Source organism: Macaca fascicularis, chromosome 19 (assembly GCF_037993035.2).
Source record: "Macaca fascicularis isolate 582-1 chromosome 19, T2T-MFA8v1.1".
Classification (NCBI taxonomy): Eukaryota; Metazoa; Chordata; class Mammalia; order Primates; family Cercopithecidae; genus Macaca; species Macaca fascicularis.
In genome coordinates this window covers 1,085,555-1,107,157 of record NC_088393.1, presented here as the reverse complement: position 1 = coordinate 1,107,157, position 21,603 = coordinate 1,085,555, and the positions used below count along the sequence as shown (strand labels likewise).

Sequence of the window (21,603 nt, the reverse complement as noted above, 5' to 3'; positions counted from 1 at the left end):
CCCAGCTACTCGGGAGGCTGAGGCAGGAGAATGGCGGGAACCCGGGAGGCGGAGATTGCAGGGAGCTGAGATGGCGCCACTGCACTCCAGCCTGAGCAACAGAGCGAGACTCCATCTCAATATAATAATAATAATAAAATTCCCAGGGAAATAGGTTTGTCGGAGGCCGCACAGCCAGCATGGACAGAGGCGGGCTGGGACACAGGCTCTGAGCATTCCTTCATCATGATTTATTGGCCCCTCCCTGTCCCTCCCACCTGTCCTCATCCACCCCACTGCAGCCCTGGAGGGCAGGGGTCCTGTGGAGACAGCGAGGCAGTCCCGGTCACCCCAGGACATCAGGCCGGATCAGCCGGTGACCTTCCTGATCCAGGACACGTAAGGCGCCACGGCGGTGGCCACAGGGGGCCTGAAGATGTCGGTGCAGACCCTGGAGCTGAAGGACAGGACTCCGGCCAACACCTGGTCTTTGCCACACACGATGGGCCCACCCGAGTCACCCTGCGGGGATGACACACTGCGGCTCAGCCTCTGCGCCCGCCGAGGGGACGAGGGGAGCAGGGCTGGGCCTGTTATCCCTGGGCTCAAGGAGACACAGGGGCTGCCCCAGCGCACACGCCTCCCCTCCCACCTCCCACTGGCCCTGTGAACACGTCTCCTTCTTCCCACCCCGGATCATCCTTGCTGGAGAAGCCACAGCTTCGCTGCTTCCCGGCCGTGTGGCCTTGGGAGTGCCGCTAAACCTCCCTGAGCCTCAGTTTCTACACCTGAGAAATGGGGCCCCCGCCAGTGGTCCCCGCCCCCCAGCCCCCGGCAGGACTCCCCAGGAACGGGAGAGCCAGGGGCCTGCCCGGGTGGCTGCTCTGGCCCCGGCCCTCCCGCCAGCCTCGTTCCCAGGCCCCACCCGGGCGCCTATCACCTTGCAGGGAGCCTGGTCCTTGGAGTTGGCCTCCAGGCAGACCACGTGCGGGGAGAGGCTGCCGTTCCAGAAGCGACTGTTGTTACACATGCGGGTGTCCAGCACGCGGAGGTCCAGCTCCCGCAGCACCCGGGACAGGCGCCCGCCCTGCCGGGTCAGCCCCCAGCCGGCCGTGCTGCACCGAGTCCCTGCAGCCACTGCCTGGCGCTTACCGGGCAAGGCCAGGGGCCGGACGGTCCGGCTGGGCTTCACTTTCCCGTCCAGCTACAGCGACAGGAAGGGGCAGGTGAGCCGGGGGAGGGGGCGGCAGGGGGGGGCGGAGGGAGGGGCAGCGAAGGGAGGTGATGGGGGGAGAGGCGGCAGCGGGGGGGGAGGTGCGCAAGTGGGGTGAGGGGGCGGCAGTGAGGGGAGGGGGCGGCCGAGGGGGAGGGGGTGGCGGAGGGGGGTGGCGGGGGGAGGGGCGGCAGGAGGGGGTGCGGGGAGGGGCTGCGGGGGAGGGGCGACCACGGGGGGAGGGGCGGTGGGGGAGGAGCGACAGCGGTGGGGCGGCAGGGGGAGGGGGCGGCAGGTGGGGAGGCGGGGGAAGGGGCGACAGCGGGGGAAGGGGCAGCAGGAGGGGTGCGGGAGGAGGGGCGGCGGGGGAGGGGCGGCCACGGGGGGAGGGGTGGGGGGAGGAGGGACAGCAGGGGGAGGGGTGGGGGGCGTGGGGGAGGGGGCGGCAGGTGGGGAGGCGGGGGAAGGGGCGACAGTGGGGGAGGAGCGACAGCGGGGGAAGGGGCAGCAGGAGGGGTGCGGGAGGAGGGGCGGCGGGGGAGGGGCGGCCACGGGGGGAGGGGTGGTGGGGGGAGGAGGGACAGCAGGGGGAGGGGTGGGGGGGCGGTGGGGGAGGGGCGACAGTGGGGGGCGGCAGGGGGAGGGGGCGGCAGGTGGGGAGGCTGGGGGAGGTGAGACAGTGGGGGAGGAGCGACAGCGGGGGGAGGGGCAGCGCGAGGGGGGGTAGTGCGGGGTGCGGTGGGTGGAGGGAGCAGCGGTGGGGGGAGGGGTGGCAGCGAGGGAAGCGGGCAGCAGCAGGGGGAGGGGACAGCAGATGGGGAGGCGGCCGGGTGGGGGGAGGGGACAGCAGCAGGAGGCAAGGGGGCACCCGTGGGGGACAGTACGGTGCCCAGTTCTCCCGGTCTCATCCCTGCACACCTGAAGCAGCGCCAGGTCGTTCTCCAGGGCAGGGGCCGGCTTGTAGCGAGGGTGCTGGACGGTCGCCTTGATGTGGAAGGTGAGACCGGGGTGGCCCAGGGCATGGAGCCCCAGCACCAACCTCAGCTGGGCCGTCCTGGGGACAGACGGGATGAGGGTGCTGCGGCCTGGCCCAGCGTGGACAACCCGCCACCTACAATCCCAGCCCCCACTGTGCCGGTTGCCCACGTTCATCACTCACAGCCACTGCCCCTCACAGGCCTTGGCTTGGCCGGTTCTTCCCTGTGTCTTCTCAACCCACCTCCTCCAGGAAGCCCTCCCTGCTCTCACCCCTACCCCAGACTTCTGCCTGGGCCTGGGCCTGGCCCCAGGCAAGGGCTGTGTGTCCAGAATTCCAACCCCAAGCCTACAGCTTCACGAAAACCAGCCCTGGGAATTCCCTTCACTTGGGGCCCCAGGCTCAACCACAGTGATTTGTACAGGGGTTGACACCTGCTAGTCCTCCTAAGTGTGCCCCCACTAGAGAGAGCTAAACCCTCTTTCCACGGGACTGAGGGGGTCAATCTTTGTCGCCTTGTGAGACAGGCTTCCTGGCAGTGCAGCAGAGCTGGGAGACAGACGTGCTCCAGAGCGCCTCCTGTGAGCACCTGGATCAAGCCGCACCTGAAGCTAGACCTCCTGCTAGACTTTGCAGTTACACAAGCCAGCAGATCCCTTTTTGTTACTTTGACCATCTTGATCTAGGCTCTGTAGGACTGGCCAGTCCTGAGGTAGGACAACTCCAAGATGGGTCATTTAGCGGCTTCCTGATCCCCGGGAACCAGGTCGATTCCTGAGCCACTCTCGAAGGCTGGTTTCGTCCTCCTGGCCACAGGTGGCAGACACCCCCACCTGACCCTCCTTCCTCAGAGCAGAAGCCCCAGACTAAGTTGGGTCCATCAGCAGGTGAATGGACAGACACAATGCACTCCGTCCACACCAGAACTGTGGCTCGGCCGTGAAAGCAGCCAGGCTCTGACCCGGGCTGCAGCGGGGAAGGAGCGTGCCCTGCCAGTGCCTCTCGCAGTGAGTAAACCTTCTCCAGAAGTCTGACAGGCGCAGGTCACTTAAATCTGCCTAGGCCGTCACCGGGAGGGGAGAGGGCTCCCACAATTGCCCTAAATCTCCCAGAGCCCACCCCCTGCAGAGAATGGGGGCCGTCGGATGGATTCCGCGGACCCCTGAGGCAGGCAGGGCAGGGTACTCACCGCTGGACCAGGCAGTGGGCAGCCGTCAGCACCCACTTTGGGTGCACCAGGACCCCCCCGCACAGGTGGGAGCCGCCTCTCTGCAGCGAGGCCATGTACGGGCGCGAGTGGGGGATGACCTCCCGGCCCCCAATGATCTGGGTCTCAAAGGAACTGCCTGCCGGGGTGGGGGACAAAGAGCCAGGTTGGGGCTACATATCGCCCCAACACCTGCCACGACTGTCCTTGCCCAGCTCAGAGGCCCAGGACCCCAAGCAGATGTGCCATCCTAATGAAGTCCTCAATGTTCCACTTGGGGGCTGCCCTTCATCCCTCCCACCCCCCTCTAACCCCCCATCATATTCCCCCCAGGTTGCCTCCCAAACGCCCTCTCCAGGACCTTCTCAGGCCCCACTGGGCCCCACAGCCCAGGCAAGTCCACAGCCAGAGGAGTCCTTCAAAACACACATCAGGCCGGATGCAGGCGGCTCACGCCTGTGATCCCAGCACTTCAGGAGGCTGAGGAGTGAGGATCACTTGGGGCCAGGAGTTTGAGACCAGACTGGGCAACACAGGAAGACCCAGTTTCTTTTGTTTTTTGAGACGGAGTCTCTCTTTATCACCCGGGCTGGAGTGCGGTGGCGCAATCTCGGCATCTCGGCTCACTGCAAGCTCCGCCTCTCGGGTTCACGCCATTCTCCTGCCTCAGCCTCTGAGTAGCTGGGACTACAGGCGCCCACCACCACCCCGGCTAATTTTTTGTATTTTTAGTAGAGACGGGGTTTCACCGTGTTAGCCAGGATGGTCTCGATCTCCTGACCTCATGATCCGCCTGCCTCGGCCTCCCAAAGTGCTGGGATTACAGGCGTGAGCCACCGCGCCCGACCAAGACCCAGTTTCTAAAAAACCTTTTTTTTTTTTTGAGACGGAGTCTTACTCTGTCGCCCATCTTGGCTCCATCTTGGCTCACTGCAAGCTCCGCCTCCCGGGTTCAAGCGATTCTCTTGCCTCAGCCTCCCGAATAGTTGGGACTACAGGCACCCACCACCACGCCTGGCTAATTTTTGTATTATTAACAGAGACGGGCTTTCACCATGTTGGTCAGGCTGGTCTGGAACTCCTGACCTCGTGATCCACCCACCTCGGCCTCCCAAAGTGCTGGGATTACGGGTGTGAACCAACGCGCCTGGCCTTTTTTTTTTTTTTTTTTTTTTTTGAGACGGAGTCTCGCTCTGTCGCCTAGGCTGGAGTGCAGTGGCGCGATCTCAGCTCACTGCAAGCTCCGCCTGCCGGGTTCCAGCGATTCTGCTGCCTCAGCCTCCCGAGTAGCTGGGATTACAGGAGCCCACCACCACGTCCAGCTAATTTTTTTGTATTTTTAGTAGCGATGGGGTTTCACCACGTTGACCAGGCTGGCCTCGGCCTCCCAAAGTGCTGGGATTACAGGCGTGAGCCACCGCGCCCAACAAGAAGTGCACTCTTTAAATAAGTAAATTGTCTAGTGCATAAATGATTTCCTAATAAAACTGTACAAAAATTATTTTAAACCAATCATGAATTTAAAAGGATCGACTTCACAATGTGATGTAAATCAGCCCAAAATCTTTCTCTGAATCCCCATCATGCTTTGAAAATCCAGTCCCCGCGTGGGGGCCGAGCGCGGTGGCTCACGCCTACAATCCCAGCACTTTGGGAGGGCCAGGTGGGCAGATAGCCTGAGGTCAGGAGTTGGAGACCAGCCTGGCCAACGTGGAGAAACCCTGCCTGTACTAAAAATACAGAAATTAGCTGGGCATGGTGGCGGGCACCTGTAATCCCAGCTCCTCGGGAGGCTGAGGCAGGAGGATCGCTTGAGACCAGGAGGCGGAGGTTGCAGTGAGCTGAGATCACACCACTACACTCCAGCCTGGGTGACAAAGAGTAAAACTCCGTCTAAAAAAAAAAAAATCCACATGGCCCTGCAACCACCTTCTCCGTCCTCCCCTCTCCAGTCACACAGGCCCCTGCTGTGCCTGCAAGCTGCCCGCACCCTGGGGCCTTTGCCCGTCCCACCCAGCTGGCTGCATGCCTTTCCCCCACCAGCTTCCTCCCTTGGTTTCTGCTCTTGTCTCCTGCAGCAGCCCTCCACCTGCCCTCTCGCCCTCCGTGCTTCCTCTGCTCTGTTGGCCTCCCAGCACCAGCCCCTCCCAGAGACTGTGGCACCCAACCTCGTGCCTGGCCTGTCTCTCCCAGCCAGACAGGAGGGCAGGCCTAGAATAGCGTGAGCCCTGCAAATACAGATGGACACACGGAAAGAAGGGAGAAAGGAAGGAGGGACACAGGGAAGGAGGAAGGAGGGATGGAAGGAGGAAAGGTTGATGGATGGATGGGAGGAAGGAGAGAAAGAGGGAGGAAAGGAAGGAGAGAAGCATGACGGATGGATGGGTGGATACATGGAAGGAAGGAGAGAGGGAAGATGATGGGTGGAGGGAGGGAGTGAGGGATGGATGGAGGGGAGGAGGAAGGTTGAAAGGAGGGATGGATGATGGATGGATGGGTGAGTGGAAGAATGGGAGGAAGGAGGGATGATGGATGCGTGGACGAGTGGAGGGAAGGAAGGGGGATGAAAGGAGGGAGGGAGGATAGACCCGTGGGTGGAAGGAAAGAAGAATGGAAGGATGATGATGGCTGAGGGCTGGATTCCCACCTCTGCCCACCTCCTTGGGTCCTCAGCTCATCAAAGAGCCATTGTCACTCAGTCCAGCTGGAATGCGGGGGAGCCGCCACCCACCTCCCTCCTCCCTCACTGCTGGGCACCTAGTCCCAGGCAAGCCCTTGGTGGTCGGAGGCAGCCGGCGGGGATCGAGTGCCGGCCCTGCCCTCCCAGCCGGGTACTCCTGGGTCAGTATCTCCTTCACCGAGCCTCAGGTTCCTGCTCTGCACCTTGGGTGTGAGCGTGGCCCCTGCCTCCTGGGTGCTGCCGGGAGGATGGACGGGGTGAGCCGGTAGACACCGCACCCCCCCCAGTCCCGGGACATCCGCCCGAGGTGAAGGGTGAAGAGCTCGGGACGCCCCAGGCCTCAGTCCCCCTCCAAACAACGATGAATCTCCGCTCTTTCGCCCAGGATGCCGGCGCCCAGGACCACCCCTCCCATCCAGGGACCCCCCCTGAGAGCACTGGGCCTCAGTGTCCCCCCTGCACTCTGGCTCCCACTCACCTACCAACAGGGCCCCCAGGGCCAGTACCAGCAGTGAAGACTCCATGCCGCTGTGGAGACCCAGTGTGGGTGCCGGCCCCGGCCCCGAGCTCCGCACACGCGCTTCCTGTGGGGGAGACGAGTCACAGCCCCGCCCACCGCTGCACACCCGAAACCCTCCACCCACGAGCATTTTAGAAAGTGTTTCTCAAAGAGGACTGGAGATGAAGCCACACTGCCATCATCACACCTGAAAAAGTAACACCTTTTTTTTTTTTTTTTTTTTGAGACAGAGTCTCGCTCTGTCGCCCAGGCTGGAGTGCAGTGGCCGGATCTCAGCTCACTGCAAGCTCCGCCTCCCGGGTTCGCGCCATTCTCCTGCCTCAGCCTCCCGAGTAGCTGGGACTACAGGCGCCCACCACTGCGCCTGGCTAATTTTTTGTATTTTTAGTAGAGACGGGGTTTCACCGTGTTAGCTAGGATGGTCTCGATCTCCTGACCTCGTGATCCGCCCGCCTGGGCCTCCCAAAGTGCTGGGATTACAGGCATGAACCATTGCATCTGGCCAAGTAACACCTTTTTTTAAATTTTTTATTTTTAGAGACAGGATCTCCCTCTGTTGCCCAGGTTGGAGTGCGGTGGTGTGATCGTGATTCATGGCAGCCTTGAACTCCTGGGCTCAGGTGATCCTCCTGCTGCAGCCTCCCAGGTATCTGGGATGACAGGCGCTACCACCACCTGTGGCTAATTTTAAAATTATTTATAGAGACAGGGTTTCGCCACATTGCCCAGCCTGGTCTTGAACTCCTGAGCTCGAGCAATCCCACTGCCTTGGCCTCCTAAAATGTTGGGGTTACAGCGTGAGCCACTGTGCCCGGCCATCGACAAATTTATTTATTTATTTTTTGAGTGGAGTCTCGCTCTGTCGTCCAGGCTGGAGTGCAGCGGCACGATCTCAGCTCACCGCGTCCTCCACCTGCTGGGTTCAAGTGATTCTCCTGCCTCAGCCTCCTGAGTAGCTGGGATTACAGGCATGTGCCACTATGCCTGGCTAATTTTGTATTTTTAGTAGAGATGGGGTTTCTCCATGTTGGTCAGGCTGGTCTCGAAATCCCAACCTCAGGTGATCCGCCCACCTCGGCCTCCCAAAGTGCTGGGATTACAGATGTGATCCACCACGCCTGGCCGTCGACAAATTTCTTTTTTTTTTTTGAGACAGAGTCTCGGTCTGCCGCCCAGGCTAGAGAGCAGTGGCCGGATCTCGGCTCGCTGCAAGCTCCGCCTCCCGGGTTCACGCCATTCTCCTGCCTCAGCCTCCCGAGTAGCTGGGACTACAGGCGTCCGCCGCCACACCCGGCTAATTTTTTGTATTTTTAGTAGAGACGGGGTTTCACCACGTTGACCAGGCTGGTCTTCAACTCCTGACCTCAGGTGACCCACCCGCCTCAGCCTCCTGAAGTGCTGGGATTACAGGCATGAGCCGCTGTACCCGGCCACACGTTGTCTCTGAATCGGACTCGAGGGACCTCCCAGGAGTGGAATCACACAGGATTTGTTGCGTTGGCATCTCTCCCTGAGCGTGATGTCCTCAAGGTGCATCCAGGCTGCGGCCTGTGTCAGAGCCTTGCTGCTTCCCGTGGCTGCCTCGTATCCCGTTGTGTGGACGGACCATGCTGTGTTTATGCATTCACCAGCCGACGGATATTTGGGCTGTTCTAGTTTTTGGTTTTCATGAATAAAGATACTGGCCAGAGGCAGTGGCTCACATCTGTAATCCTAGCACTTTGGGGGACTGGGGCAGGAGGATCGCTTGAGCCCAGGAGGTCGAGGCTGCAGTGAGCCATAATTGTGCCACTGCTCTACAGCCTGGGTGACAGAGCAAGACCTTGTCTCAAAAATAAATAAATTTAGGCCGGGTGCGGTGGCTGATGCCTGTAATCCCAGCACTTTGGGAGGCCAAGGCGGGTGGATCACCTGTGGTTGGGAGTTCAAGACCAGTGTGGCCAACATGGAGAAACCCCATCTCTACTAAAAATACAAAAATTAGCTGGGTGTGGTGGCGGGCGCCTGTAATCCCAGCTACTCGGGTGGCTGAGGCAGGAGAATCACTTGAATCCGGGAAGCGGAGGCTGCAGTGAGCCGAGATTACGCCACTGCACTCCAGCCTGGGCGACAGAGTGCGACTCCTTCTCAAATAAATAAATACATTTTGGCCGGGCGCGGTGGCTCACGCCTGTAATCCCAGCACTTTGGGAGGCCAAGGCGGGCGGATCACAAGGTCAGGAGATCGAGACCATGGTGAAACCCCGTCTCTACTAAAAAAAAAAATACAAAAAATTAGCCGGGCGCGGTTGTGGGCGCCTGTAGTCCCAGCTACTCGGGAGGCTGAGGCAGGAGAATGGCGTGAACCCGGGAGGCGGAGCTTGCAGTGAGCCGAGATCGCGCCACTGCACTCCAGCCTGGGCAACAGCGTGAGACTCCGTCTCAAAAAAAAAAAAAAAAAACCTTTTAAAAATTAAATAAAAATAAACATGAAGTGGCTGGAAGAAATCGATCAGCAAAGGCTGCACGCACCTGCTGTGCCCCACGGTCTGGGGGCTCCCACTGGCAGCGCGAAGCCGGGGTGAGTTCAGGGAGCCCGTGGGTCACGGCCGGGCCGGGGTTAGTTTAAGGAGCCCGCGGGTCACAGTGAGGCGGGGTTAGTTCAGGGAGCCCGCGGGTCACGGCCAGGCCGGGGTGAGTTCAGGGAGCCCGTGGGTCACGGCCGGTCTGGGGTGAGTTCAGGGAGCCCGTGGGTCACGGCCGGTCCGGGGTGAGTTCAGGGAGCCCGCGGGTCACGGCCGGGTGGGGTTAGTTTAAGGAGCCCGTGGGTCACGGCCGGTCTGGGGTGAGTTCAGGGAGCCCGTAGGTCACGGCCGGGCCGGGGTTAGTTTAAGGAGCCCGTGGGTCACGGCCGGTCTGGGGTGAGTTCAGGGAGCCCGTGGGTCACGGCCGGGCCGGGGTTAGTTTAAGGAGCCCGTGGGTCACGGCCGGTCCAGGGTGAGTTCAGGGAGCCCATGGGTCACAGAGCATGCTCACGTGTTCTACCTCATCCAATCCTAACAACCCAGGAGGCAGGTCCGTCAGCGTCAGCATGGCCAGACTTAGCAACTAAAAATAGGGATGCCCAGTGAAATTTGAATTTCAAATAGACAACAAATAATTTTTTAGTATAAGCTGCAAACATAGTGGGGATATACTTAAGAGTAAAAATGGGGCCGGACGCGGTGGCTCACGCTTGTAATCCCAGCACTTTGGGAGGCTGAGGCAGGTGGATCACCTGAGGTCGGGAGTTCAAGACCAGCCTGGCCAACATGGAGAAACCCCGTCTCTACTAAAAATACAAAATTAGCCGGGGTGGTGGCACATGCCTGTAATCCCAGCTACTCGGGAGGCTGAGGCAGGAGAATCGCTTGAAGCTGGGAGGCGGAGGTTGCAGTGAGCCGAGATTGCGCCATTGCACTCCAGCCTGGGCAAAAAGAGTGAAACTGTCTCAAAAAAAAAAAAAAAAAAAGAGTAAAAATGGTTAGGCTGGGCGTGGTGGCTCACGCCTGTAACCCCAGCACTTTAGGAGGCTGAGGTGGGAGGATCCCTGGAGCTATGATCACGCCATTGTACTCCAGCCTGGGTGACAGAGCGAGACTCCTTCTCAAAACAGGCCAGGCACAGGGGCTCACGCCTGTAATCACAGCACTGTGGGAGGCCAAGGTGGGCAGATCATGTAGTCAGGCGATTGAGACCATTCTGGCCAACATGATGAAACCACATCTCTACTAATAATACAAAAAAAAAAAAAAAAAAAAAAAAACTAGCCGGGCGACGTGGTGGGCGCCTGTAGTCCCAGCTACTCGGGAGGCTGAGGCAGGAGAATGGCGTGAACCCGGGAGGCGGAGGTAGCAGTGAGCTGAGATCGCGCCACTGCCCTCCAGCCTGGGCGACAGAACGAGACTCCGTCTCAAAAACAAAACAAAGCAGCTATGGATGATCCTGAGACTTGGGTGTGGCTGTGCCAATAAAACTTTATTCACAATAGGGGCGGACGCCAGGTTTGGTCCTGAGGGCCGCGGTTTGCTGAGACCCCAGGGCCTTTCGTCCCTCAGGCTGGCCTGAGAATACCAGGGGGCCAGTGGTGCAGTCAGGTGACGCCGCCCCAGGGCCCTTCATGTGGTACACGGGGCAGCAGCGCAGCTCAGCCTGGAGCCGAGTGGGGAAGAGAGGAGAGGACGGCACACTCCCTGGGACCCACGGCCCGGCCACAGGTTACATCCGTGGGACCCACAGCCCGGCCACAGGTTACATCTGTGGCTGCCATCGGCCCTGAATCTTGCTCTGCCACCGTGGCGGCTGAACGTGTTGGCACCTGCTGAGTGCTTGGAGGGGACACACCTGGGCTCCCGTGGAGGGGTCCAGGACCTGGCTGAGCTCACTGCCAGGCCACACAGCAGTGCCCAGTGGATGAGGTAAACTAAACAGACAGGCTCACAAGGGGGGCAGTGGAGGCTGCAGGCGCCGGTACCATCGAGCCAGAGTCCCCTCAAACCTGCCTTAGATGGGCCAGGCCCTGGCCTGGGTGGCCGCCAGCCCTCTGGGTGTAAGAAAAGCCAGAAACGAAGACGGCTGGGGGAGGTCTATTGAGGATCAAACGCCGCACGTAGACCCTTGGGCTGAAGGAGCACCCGGGAAAGGTGTCCATCTGCCAAGGTACGGCCAGGGCCTGCCTCAGAGGCGGCGAGCCACGCACCCCACAGGCCCCATGGGGTCTCACGGGTCAGCCCTGGTGCCCTTCTGCACCCCACACCCACCTGGCAGGGGCAACCCAGGCTCTGACCAACGCAGCCCCATGTTCTGTCCGAACTTGGTGGGAAACCTCATCCTCACAGCTCCTCAGCCCTGTATCGGCCCCTGCACGGCTTTTTGGGTGCCCAGAAGCAAGGCCAGGAGCAGAACACAGGCAGTTTCCTGGAAGGCGGCACACCCTGGGAGGGCAGGGAAGCGCCACGCTTTCCTCCAAAACACGAAATAAAATGATGCTGGGACTTCTTAACACCACGACGTGAGGTCTGCCCTGTGTGCCCAGGGCCATGGCTCCCCCCGCGAGGGTCTGCCTGGATGGAGCCGGAGCCGCCAGAGCGCCGATCGGGGGCATCTGTGGGCCTGGGGCGAAGCTTCGCTGGACGCCTGCTCAGGCCCCACAGGTCTGCTCTGCAGAGGCAGCTCCCGTCCCACTAGACGTGCCTGGTCGCAGGGAGGAACTCGGGGGCCTTTCTGGCCGCCCGTCCCGCAGGCTGGGGGACGCTACCCAGGCCTGTTTGACCCAAGTCACGGGAGCGTACAGACCGCGGGACCCGGCTGCTCCCCGTGCCTCCCAGGACAGGCCTCCTAGATCCACGCCCGGCGAAGCCAGGGTCCCAGTGGGGCTGGCCGTGTGCAGTCACTGACGGACCTGGAGGCTGCCTCTCCCTCCCAAGCAGAGCTTCTCTGGCCTCTCATAAAGTAGTTTTATTTAGATTTCAAACAAACCAAAGCAGAGAGAAGAGTCGGCCACGGTGAATCCGTCCACTGCTGCTGGGACGTGGCTCCAGGCCCTGGAGCTGACAGGCGGGCCGGGGCCCCTCGGACCCACACCTGGGTCTCCCAGGCTGGCAGTGGCAGGAACGGCCCCCGCCCACGTTCCCAGCAGCCCCCGTGGCTCCTCCGGGGTACGGCCAGTCCGGAAGCTAGGGGGCCCAGCAGACGTCGGGGCTCAGCTCCCCTCCCGAGGAGAGGTGCGCGGGGCTCTCCCACCCTGGCCGTCCACTGAGCCCCGAGTCACGCGAGCGGCGGTGGGGCAGCCCCTCTTCTCTGAAGCACATGAAAACCCAGAACAAATACGGGAAAGGAGAAAAGAGCCCAGAACGAAACCACCAGAGGAGACGGGGACCAGCACAAAACCTCCGTGAGGTAGTCTGTCGTCGAAGGAGCCACGGGTCCGGCCCTAGTGAGGTAAACTCTGCGCGTTTATTCTGCGGGGTCAGGACTCCTCCGTGCCCGAGTCGTCCTCGTCGTCCCCGAAGCAGCTGTCGGCCTCCTCGCCGCCCTCGCCGTCCTCGTAGTAGTCGTCGTAGAAGAGGTCCGAGCCCTCGTCGGGCGCGGGTGCCTTGGTCTTCACGCAGTACTCGGCCAGCGTGGTGGGCACCTTCACGCCGTCACGCTCCGCGTCCACCTTGGTCCCCAGGACCTGCTTCCTGGGGGGACAGGGCGGGTGAGGGCGCCACCTCCGTGCCTGGACCCGGCCCCTGCCCTACCCCCTCCCCTCTCCTCCCCCGGGTCCGACGCTCATCCCAGCACTCAGGTTTCTCTTAAAACGGCTGCGGTTGGCCGGGCGCGGTGGCTCAAGCCTGTAATCCCAGCACTTTGGGAGGCCGAGACGGGCAGATCACGAGGTCAGGAGATCGAGACCATCCTGGCTAACACAGTGAAACCCCGTCTCTACTAAAAATACAAAAAACTAGCCGGGCGAGGTGGTGGCGCCTGTAGTCCCAGCTACTCGGGAGGCTGAGGCAGGAGAATGGCAGGAACCCGGGAGGCGGAGCTTGCAGTGAGCTGAGATCCGGCCACTGCACTCCAGCCTGGGCGACAGAGCCAGACTGTCTCAAAAATAAAAATAAAAAATAAAAAAGGGCTGCAGTGACCCCTTAGGAAACAGCCCTGTGCATGAGGAGGCCCAAAGGGGAGAAACGACACCGGAGGGGCTAGGGAAGGGCAGGAGGTGCAGCGGGGAGGCCGGACGGCGCAGCAGTCACACCCACCCGCCCCACCCCGAAGCACACCCCACAGGACCCATCAGAGCTAGGAGAAAATAACAATGCCGGGCAACAGGGAGTGCCCAGGCAGCCCCACTCGGCGGCAAAAGGCTTTCCGGCGCGCAGGAGCAAAGGAAGCAGCTGGGAGGGCCACGGACAGGAGGCAGGACCATCCCTGGAGCCAGGAACCAGCACAGGTGAGACGGGAAACGCAGAAACGGCCGGAGCCTCTCCGTGGCCTTGCCAGGATTCTAAACCAAGGGGGGCCTGGCCATCCCGGGCCCTGGCAGGAAGGGAGGCTCCGTTACCTCAGACTTTCTGGAGGGCACCGCGTACACCAGGCCCTAAGAGGGCCTGCCCCCAGCTCTGCCTCCAGGACACCCGTCAAGAACGTGCCCCCGGGACTGGCAGCAAAGGGGCTTCCGGGGCGTCCGGGGCTGGCATGGCAGGGCCGGGCTGCACGCTGACCCCATCTGACAGAAAACAGACACGAGGCCGCAGCCTCAGCACTCCAACCCGGCCCTCGAGCCCCCGTCTCCGATCAGGCACGGCTCTGGGCCTGGCTGCTACCGGGGTGTGCAGGTCCGGAGCGGACAGACACCCCCAAGCCCGGCCCACAAGCCCAGCGCTTCCTATGGGGATGCACAAGGCATGGAGGGCAGACGTCTGGCCTCTGGGACGTCCCTGGGCGGTGGGACCTGGCAGATTCCATGCTTTGCTTCCCGGGCTCTCTGACGGGCTGGGCGGGTGACGGGTGCCCTGAGGACGGCACTGCATGGGTGGCGGCCGTGGGGAGATGCACGGGAGGGCCAGGGTGTGACCTGACCTGTGCCGTGGAGGTGCAGCCGGTACACCGCCAGCACGAACCATGAGAGGGGAGCGTCTGGCGGTGCTATTCACCAAGGACCATCCCTGACCCGGCCGGGCTCCACGGCAGCCCGCCTGGTACAGCTCAGTGGGACTCGGGCTGCCACAAGGCCCACACACATACAGATTTAAAACAGGCACAAAGCAGCGAGCACGGCAGTCCACACGGGCACGTGAGTTGGCCCGCAGGGAGTTTTGAGGGATAAAAATAGTGTGGCTTTTATTTCTGCGCTGGGATCTCGGGGAGGCGCCTCAGGGAGGTGGCCGGGAAGAACTGGGCCAAGAAGCCAACCACATGGGCCAGGTGAGACGGCCAGGCCAGGGCCGCTGAGGACATCTACACAGAGGGATGGCCAGGGCCAGCTCCCCCGTGACCTCCAGGGGCCAGCAGGTGCTTGCAGGGCACTTCCCAGGAGGCCTCACGGGACCCGCCCACCATGGCTGCTCAGAGCCGGGACCCCCCAGCACCAGGACGCTGCCCCAGGACGACCCCACGACACCAGCTGCCAGCAAGTGCAGGACAGAAGGTGCCCGGGACGCTGGTGGGTCCTCGGGTGAGGAAGACACGTGGATTATGTGTGCAATATTTTAAAGGTCGTTTTTAAGATTCTGCTTATACAAAATAAAAACAAAAATAGGTGAGGCCTCTGTGAGCAAATCTGTGCAATTTCACTCTGAGAAATACAAGCAGGCGGGAAGAGCCTCAATGTAACAGGAGAAGCAGGAACCGTTAAGTGTCAACCCGTCAAGAAAGCCTCGCCTGTGTGTGCGGACACGCCCGTGTTTCCCGTTCACACGAGCACAGGCACCCCAGAGAAGAGGCTGTGGGGGTCAGCTCCGGGGCACGAGCGCGACGGGAGGAGAGGGAGAGCCGTGGATCACCACACACAGCCACGCAGGCGAAGTGGACGGCAGAAGGCGCCAGAAGGCAGCCGCACAGCCGTCCCCAGAGCTCGCCAGGCCAAGAGCCTGCAGGGACGCGTGCCCGACACAAGTAAGGCCAAGACCCCTGACTGACAGTCACTGGACACACAAAGCACAACCCCATTTCCTCATTAAAACATGGACATACGTTAAACCGAAGAGTCTGGAAGAATCTATGAAAACATTAACCACTAGGCCAGGGGCAGGGGCTCACGCCTGTCATCCCAGCATCTTGGGAGGCTGAGGCGGGGACATCACCTGAGATCAGGAGTTTGAGACCAGCCTGGCTAAGATGGTGGAATCCCACCTCTACTAAAAAAAAATTAGCCGGGCATGGTGGTGTGCCCCTGTAATCTTAGCTACTCCGGAGAACGAAGCAGGAGAATTGCTTGAACCCGGGAAGTGGAGGCTGCAGTGAGCCGAGACTGCGCCACTGCACTCCAGCCTGGGCAACCGAGTAAAACTCTGTCTCAAAAAAAAAAGAGGAAAAGGGGCAAAAGGCTGGGCTTGAACCTGGCTGGACCCTCCGCCACTAGGCCCGGCCTCCATCTGTGACTGGTACCCTGTAAACGGGCACCAGGAAGCTCCGCCACCCTCACCAGGACGGTGGGGCTGGGCGGCCGAGGGATCAGGGCTGGGGTGCAGGCCGGATCCGAGTCTCCCCCGCCCCGTGCACCGCCCCCCGCGCTCACCGGATGATGTCCGTGTACTCCCGGTCCTTCCCCTTGCTCTCTTTCCACTTCCTGTACATCACGGAGGCGTCCACATTGGCGGGCGAGAAGGTATTGGGCTCGTTGAGGAGGGAGATCACACTCAGGAGGATGGTCCTGCGGGGAGAGTGGGTTGGAGCGGGCTGGCCCGGGGCACCCCAGCCTTCCGGCTCTTCTCCGGCCCTGAGGGTCACGGGGAAACCTGGACCTACCCAGCAGGTGATTTTCATCTGGCCTCACGGCCTTTTGTGTCTCAGGCCCCCAGAACAGCAGGGGCTGGACCTGCATTAGCCTCCTCCCTCCCACGCCAAGACCAGGGAGGGCAGAAAGGTGCAGACCCCTGTCGGACCCGGGGCTGCTCTCACGCCCACACGTCCTGCCTGGGCTGCACTCCAGAACACACGGGCAACACGGGCCAGGGCCTGTACCTGGGACGACGCCCGGGTGGCACAGGTCGCACGTGGTGACCAACCCAGAGACAGCTGGGGAAGGAGAAGACCCAGCACCGAGGCGGGCGGGACACGTCTCAGTCACTCCAGAGAGTGGGGCTGGCCTGGAGTCTTGTGGGAGTCCGCACAGACACCACAGTGCGGCAGGTCCCATGAAAGCAGCCACCGTGCAGGTACAGGGAGGCCCAGGATCGCCGGCTGGCAGGTCCCAAACCAGGCCTCGGCGCCATGGCCCGCGGGGGAGCCCAGCCTACCTCATGTTCTGGGTGGACACGGAGCGTGGGGCCGGCCTACCTCATGTTCTGGGTGGACACGGAGCGTGGGGCCGGCCTACCTGACGTTCTGGGTGGACACGGAGCGTGGGGCCGGCCTACCTGACGTTCTGGGTGGACACGGAGCGTGGGGCAGGCCTACCTGACGTTCTGGGTGGACACGGAGCGTGGGGCCTACCTGACGTTCTGGGTGGACACGGAGCGTGGGGCCGGCCTAGCTGACGTTCTGGGTGGACATGGGGCGTGGGGCCGGCCTACCGGACGTTCTGGGTGGACATGGGGCGTGGGGCCTACCTGACGTTCTGGGTGGACATGGGGCGTGGGGCCTACCTGACGTTCTGGGTGGACACGGGGCGTGGGGCCTACCTGACATTCTGGGTGGACACGGAGCGTGGGGCCGGCCTACCTGACGTTCTGGGTGGACACGGGGGTGGGGCCTACCTGACGTTTTGGGTGGACATGGGACCGGCCTACCTGACGTTCCGGGTGGACACGGGGGGTGGGGCCTACCTGACGTTCTGGGTGGACATGGGGCGTGGGGCCTACCTGACGTTCTGGGTGGACACGGGGCGTGGGGCCGGCCTACCTGACGTTCTGGGTGGACATGGAGCGTGGGGCCGGCCTACCTGACGTTCTGGGTGGACACGGGGGTGGGGCCTACCTGACGTTTTGGGTGGACATGGGCCGGCCTACCTGACGTTCTGCGTGGACACGGGGGTGGGGCCTACCTGACGTTCTGGGTGGACACGAGGGGTGGGGCCTACCTGACGTTCTGGGTGGACACGGGGCGTGGGGCCTACCTGACGTTCTGGGTGGGGTTCCACCTCTCTGAGGGCAGCTCCCCGCTCTGGGGGTCGTCCACCGGTGGATGGAGGATGGAGATGCACACGTCCCCCGTCTGCACAAGGAGAGGACAGGTCAGGACAGGTCAGAGGTCAGCACTGGCTCCCAGAGCCACGGGTCCCGGACAATGAGTACGTGAGGCCCGTGGGGGCCGCGCTCACCTCGTAGATGTTAGGGTGCCACATCTTGGTGAGGAACCGAAAGGCCGGTGGAGAGTACGGGTAGTCGATGGGGAACTTGAGGCGCGCCTGCAGGGGCAGAAGGCGGGTGGCTCAGCCCAGCTCAGCCCCAGGCCCGGCCCCGGCTCACAGGGTGCCCGAGGCCATTCCACTCCTGGTGCTGGTGTGCTGGGGGTAAGGCTCGGGCGTGTGCCTGAGGGTGTGTGTGAGGGACCCGAGGCCATTCCACTCCCGGTGCTGGTGTGCTGGGGGTAAGGCTCGGGCGTGTGCCTGAGGGTGTGTGTGAGGGACCCGAGGCCATTCCACTCCCGGTGCTGGTGTGCTGGGGGTAAGGCTCGGGCGTGTGCCTGAGGGTGTGTGAGGGACACCCTATCCCAGCCAAGGCAGGGACTCTCATGGGCCTGGGGCCAAGTCCCCAGCAGGCTGCCTCAAGCCTTTTCCGAGTCACCTGAGCTGATCCCAGCTCCTACACAGTCCAGGTGGCCGCGGCCTGGCCCAGCACAGCCGCTGGAGAACGCAGGCACTGGCTGCCCGAGTGGCTCCAGGCCTGTGGCAGCCCAGGTCAGGCACATGGGACCCGGGCCAGGGGCACCCACCAGCCGACGGAACGGACTGGCAGGGGCTCCAGGTTCCCCTCGGATGGAGCTGAGGCCCAAGACCAGGCTGCCCCTCCAGGGCCGTGGCAGGCACGGTGTGGGGAGGGTTTGCACAGACGACTGCTCACTCAGCAAACACTGACACCTGCCGGGCCCCGGCCACGGGAGGGGATGAGTCAGCATGGCCGTCTGCCCTCAGGTGTCCAGTCTTGTGGGGTCAGGCAGGCAGACCCACAGGTCACAGAAGCCTGGCAGGACTCCTTCCCTGTCAGCATCGCCCCCTGTGGCCATCCAGGCCCTGGGGGTCCAGGCCTGCTGGCAAGGACGGCCACAGAGGAAGGACTGCAGCCACGTGCCCGGTGACAGAGCTGTCTGGCCTGCGGCCTGGGGCGTGACGCCACCCACGGCCCTCCTGGGCCCCAACAGGTAAACAAGGAAGCCTCACTGTTTCCTTCCTGGGCCCCAGTGCCAGGCACGGGGGTGTCTGGGTCAGGGGTCCTGGTGGCACTCAGCACTCCAAGAGGCTGAGGGCAGCACCCCCAAAGAGCAGTTGTTGGCGAGGTCCTTCCTGGACAGGGAGGGCTCTCAGGGGTCTTGGGGGTGTCCTCTGTTTGACAGGGAACTCACTGGGGCCCCATGAGGTAAGGGACTTGGCCACAGCCACAGAGCAAGGCTGGAACTTCAGGCTCAGAACTGCCCAGCAGTTCCCCAAGACTCCGGGCCCCCCAAGCCTGGTGCTGGGTTTCCAGGCGGCCTCACCTGCACCGAACCCCACCAAGTCCCAACAAACCTCTTATTTTCAGCACCTCCAAACATGTCTTTTACCCGGAGCAAACCCAGGCTCCGAGAAGCAAAGCCCCCGCCGATGGCACACGGCAAGTCCGCCGTGGAGGGCTCTCTCTGGTGGCCCCTGCCCCAGGGCTCGCTCTGGCTCCTGAAGGAACAGCGGCTGCAGGCAGTGGCTGGGCAGCAGCGGTGGCCCTGGGCACTCAGCAGCTCCTGTATTTCCACGCTCCCCCAACTCCCTCCCAGGCACACGGGGAAGGGAGAGCCCCGGTGGGTGGCAGCACCCCCCCGCGTCTCAACGCTGGCCTCTGAGGACTGACCCTGCGGCAGATGTCTAGAGGCCCCCTCCCCAGGAAATCCGGAAAACCGGATTATCCCCTAATGCTGGTCCAGGAGGCTCTGCCCACAATCCCTGGCAACCGGTCTGGTGGGCAGGAGCCAGGAACCCGCATCCCTTCCTTCCAGAACAGCAGCCGCCTCACAGGCCTGGCCTCGAGGTGGGGCCGCCCCTGCTCACAGCCAGCTGCTCCCCCAAGCAGAAAAAAGGGGCTGGGGGAGGGGGCTGCTAAAACCATTTGACAACCTCAAGGCTCAAACTCTGTTCCCTGTGTGGGGACCCACGATTCCAGATGCACAACCCACGGACGTCCCACCCTCTGCCGTAACCCAGAACCTCAGCTCAGGAATCGCCCCCAGCAGACCAGGCTGCTGCCCTCACAGCCGCTGAGCGCGCGCGGTTCAGACATTAATTAGCCCGGAGAGCACACGCTCTGAGAGGCATCGGTCCCTCGGCCCCATGCCCGCAGCTGGCCGGGGCAGAGCAGGCCCGGCTGTGCCCAGGCTCTTGGCAGGCAGCGACAGCGGGAGGGGGGATTCCTGGACAGGGTGCGCGATCCCCACCTCTCACACGGGGCCCCTCACTTTGTCCCTCTGGCCCCAAGGACGAGGTCCTGGAACTCTACAAGAGCCAAAGGTCACGTCTGGATCGTGAGATCAAGAAAACTGGCCAGGCTTTGGCCTGAGTCCTTTCCACACTGGACAGAAACAGTCTCCCTGCTCCCAACGGCAACAAAAACATCAAGAACCTGCTTGGAATGAAACCGCCAGAGGGCAGAAGGAATGGCCCAGAACTCGGGGTTGGGGTCACAGGAAGCCACCTGTTCAGTGGAATCTGAGAAAGGCCAAGGCCAGCTGGGATGAAGCAGCCCGGAGCTTCTGAGGTCGGGGTCCGGGACGCGGGCCGGAGCCGGGGGCCCGGGGAGAGCTGCAGGGAGCAGGTGGGAGGGACGCCCCTGCCTCAGCCTTCCCGAGGGCGCAGGTTACATAAACCCGGGGATGGAGCCCAGGGCGCCTGGCCGGCTGCTATCGGCAAGGGTGGCCGCTTTCCAGGCAGGGCCCGGCTGCCAAGGCTCATCCGGGCCTTTGTTGGAGCCTGAGCGAGTGGCCGCGCCAGCCACCCCCAGGCTGGCCTCGCTCCCCCGCTCACAGGCCCAGCTCCCCAACAATAGCAGCTGCGGGGTCTGGGGGGGGCCTCTTTGTCTCCTCCGGGGAGGGCGGGGAGGGCAGCAGAAAGGCCGGGGCGGCCTGGGCTCCGCTCCCTCTTTCTCGCAAGGGCGGAGGGGGAGGCAGCCGGGGTCGAGCCCCCCCCAGGAAGGAGGTGGGCAAGAGCCCCACGCGCAGATGATACCGGGAGGGCCCCGGGCCACCCTTCTGCGGGCCAGGAGACTACCCGGGGACCGGACGGTGCCTTCAAGGAAACTGAGAATTCTCGGGGACCGCAGCAGAGGCTGAAGGTCCCCGGGACCGTCCGAGGAGGGGGCCGGGCACAGCTGGGTGGGGAGACCCGGCCATAGAAGGGAAGCGAGCCCAAGCCAGGAGGCTGCCGGGCCCGCCCGGGGACCGCGGGGCAGGGAGCTGGTTCCTGGCGCCCGAGGTCGCTCGTGGGCTCAGGGACCCGGGCGGGGGTCGCCGCGCTCACCTTGAAGTAGCCGCCCTCGTAGTAGGTGTTGGGGGGTCCGAAGATGGCCACCTCCCAGTTGTACAGGTCGCCCTCGTCCACCAGGGTCACGCGGAAGCCCTCGACCGGCTCTTCCTGCAGCCCCTTGAGCTCCAGCAGCAGCGCCTTCTGCGAGCTGGGCACTAGCGGCCGGGCCATGGCGGCGGCGGAGGGGCCCGGGGTCGGCGCCGCGCGGGGCCGCGCGACCACCGCGAGCTCGCGAGACGGGCCGGGCCGCGCGCCGTCCGGGGGGGAGCCGCCGGGGCCGCCGCCTGCCTCCTCCTCTGCGCCGCCGCCGCCGCCCGGGGACCCCGAGCGCTCCACCAGCTCTGGCGCCGCCGCCCCACCAGCGCTCGCCTTGGCCCGGCCCGCGCGCCCCGCCCCCCGCTGCGCCTGCGCGCTCCGCCCGGCCCCGACTGCGCCTGCGCGCCGCGGCCAGGCCCGACCTGCGCCTGCGCGCCCGCCCGCGGGGCACGCCGGGAAGTGGAGTCCCGGTCCCGGTTCCGCCTACCGCGCCGAGCGCCGCCGCCGGGAGGGAGGGTTCGAGCGCGCAACCCTGGGCGCTTCCGATCCCCGAGGCCGCCGCCGTCGCCCCCAGCTCGACCAGTACCGCGGACGCTGTGCGCACGGAGGCGGGCAGGGCTGCTC

At 63.2% G+C, this 21,603-nt stretch overlaps 2 protein-coding genes across 5 annotated transcripts; both read right to left on the bottom strand.

The window, feature by feature from the left end:
• Positions 1-207: 207 nt before the first annotated feature.
• Positions 208-6,628, bottom strand: GZMM (granzyme M). Of its 2 annotated transcripts, none has more exons than XM_045378661.2 (5): positions 6,534-6,628; positions 3,358-3,514; positions 2,111-2,246; positions 920-1,183; positions 208-501 (listed from the first exon to the last, which is right to left on the bottom strand). In XM_045378661.2, exons 1-5 carry the CDS (start codon positions 6,577-6,579, stop codon positions 349-351), a joined length of 756 nt encoding a protein of 251 aa, XP_045234596.2. In that variant the 5' UTR covers positions 6,580-6,628; the 3' UTR covers positions 208-348. The 2 variants fall into 2 exon arrangements, with proteins under 2 accessions (XP_045234596.2, XP_045234597.2); XM_045378662.2 differs by having other exon boundaries at positions 6,538-6,628.
• Positions 6,629-12,035: 5,407 nt separating this feature from the next.
• On the bottom strand, positions 12,036-21,286 carry CDC34 (cell division cycle 34, ubiquitin conjugating enzyme). Of its 3 annotated transcripts, none has more exons than XM_045378660.3 (5): positions 20,938-21,286; positions 17,560-17,646; positions 17,356-17,453; positions 15,817-15,951; positions 12,036-12,775 (listed from the first exon to the last, which is right to left on the bottom strand). In XM_045378660.3, the coding sequence occupies exons 1-5, from the start codon at positions 21,112-21,114 to the stop codon at positions 12,562-12,564; spliced, it is 711 nt and encodes a 236-aa protein (XP_045234595.1). In that variant the 5' UTR covers positions 21,115-21,286; the 3' UTR covers positions 12,036-12,561. The 3 variants fall into 3 exon arrangements, with proteins under 3 accessions (XP_045234595.1, XP_073881204.1, XP_065392171.1); XM_074025103.1 differs by having other exon boundaries at positions 12,036-12,771; XM_065536099.2 differs by lacking the exon at positions 12,036-12,775 and adding an exon at positions 13,528-13,806.
• Between the last annotated feature and the right edge of the window lie 317 nt (positions 21,287-21,603).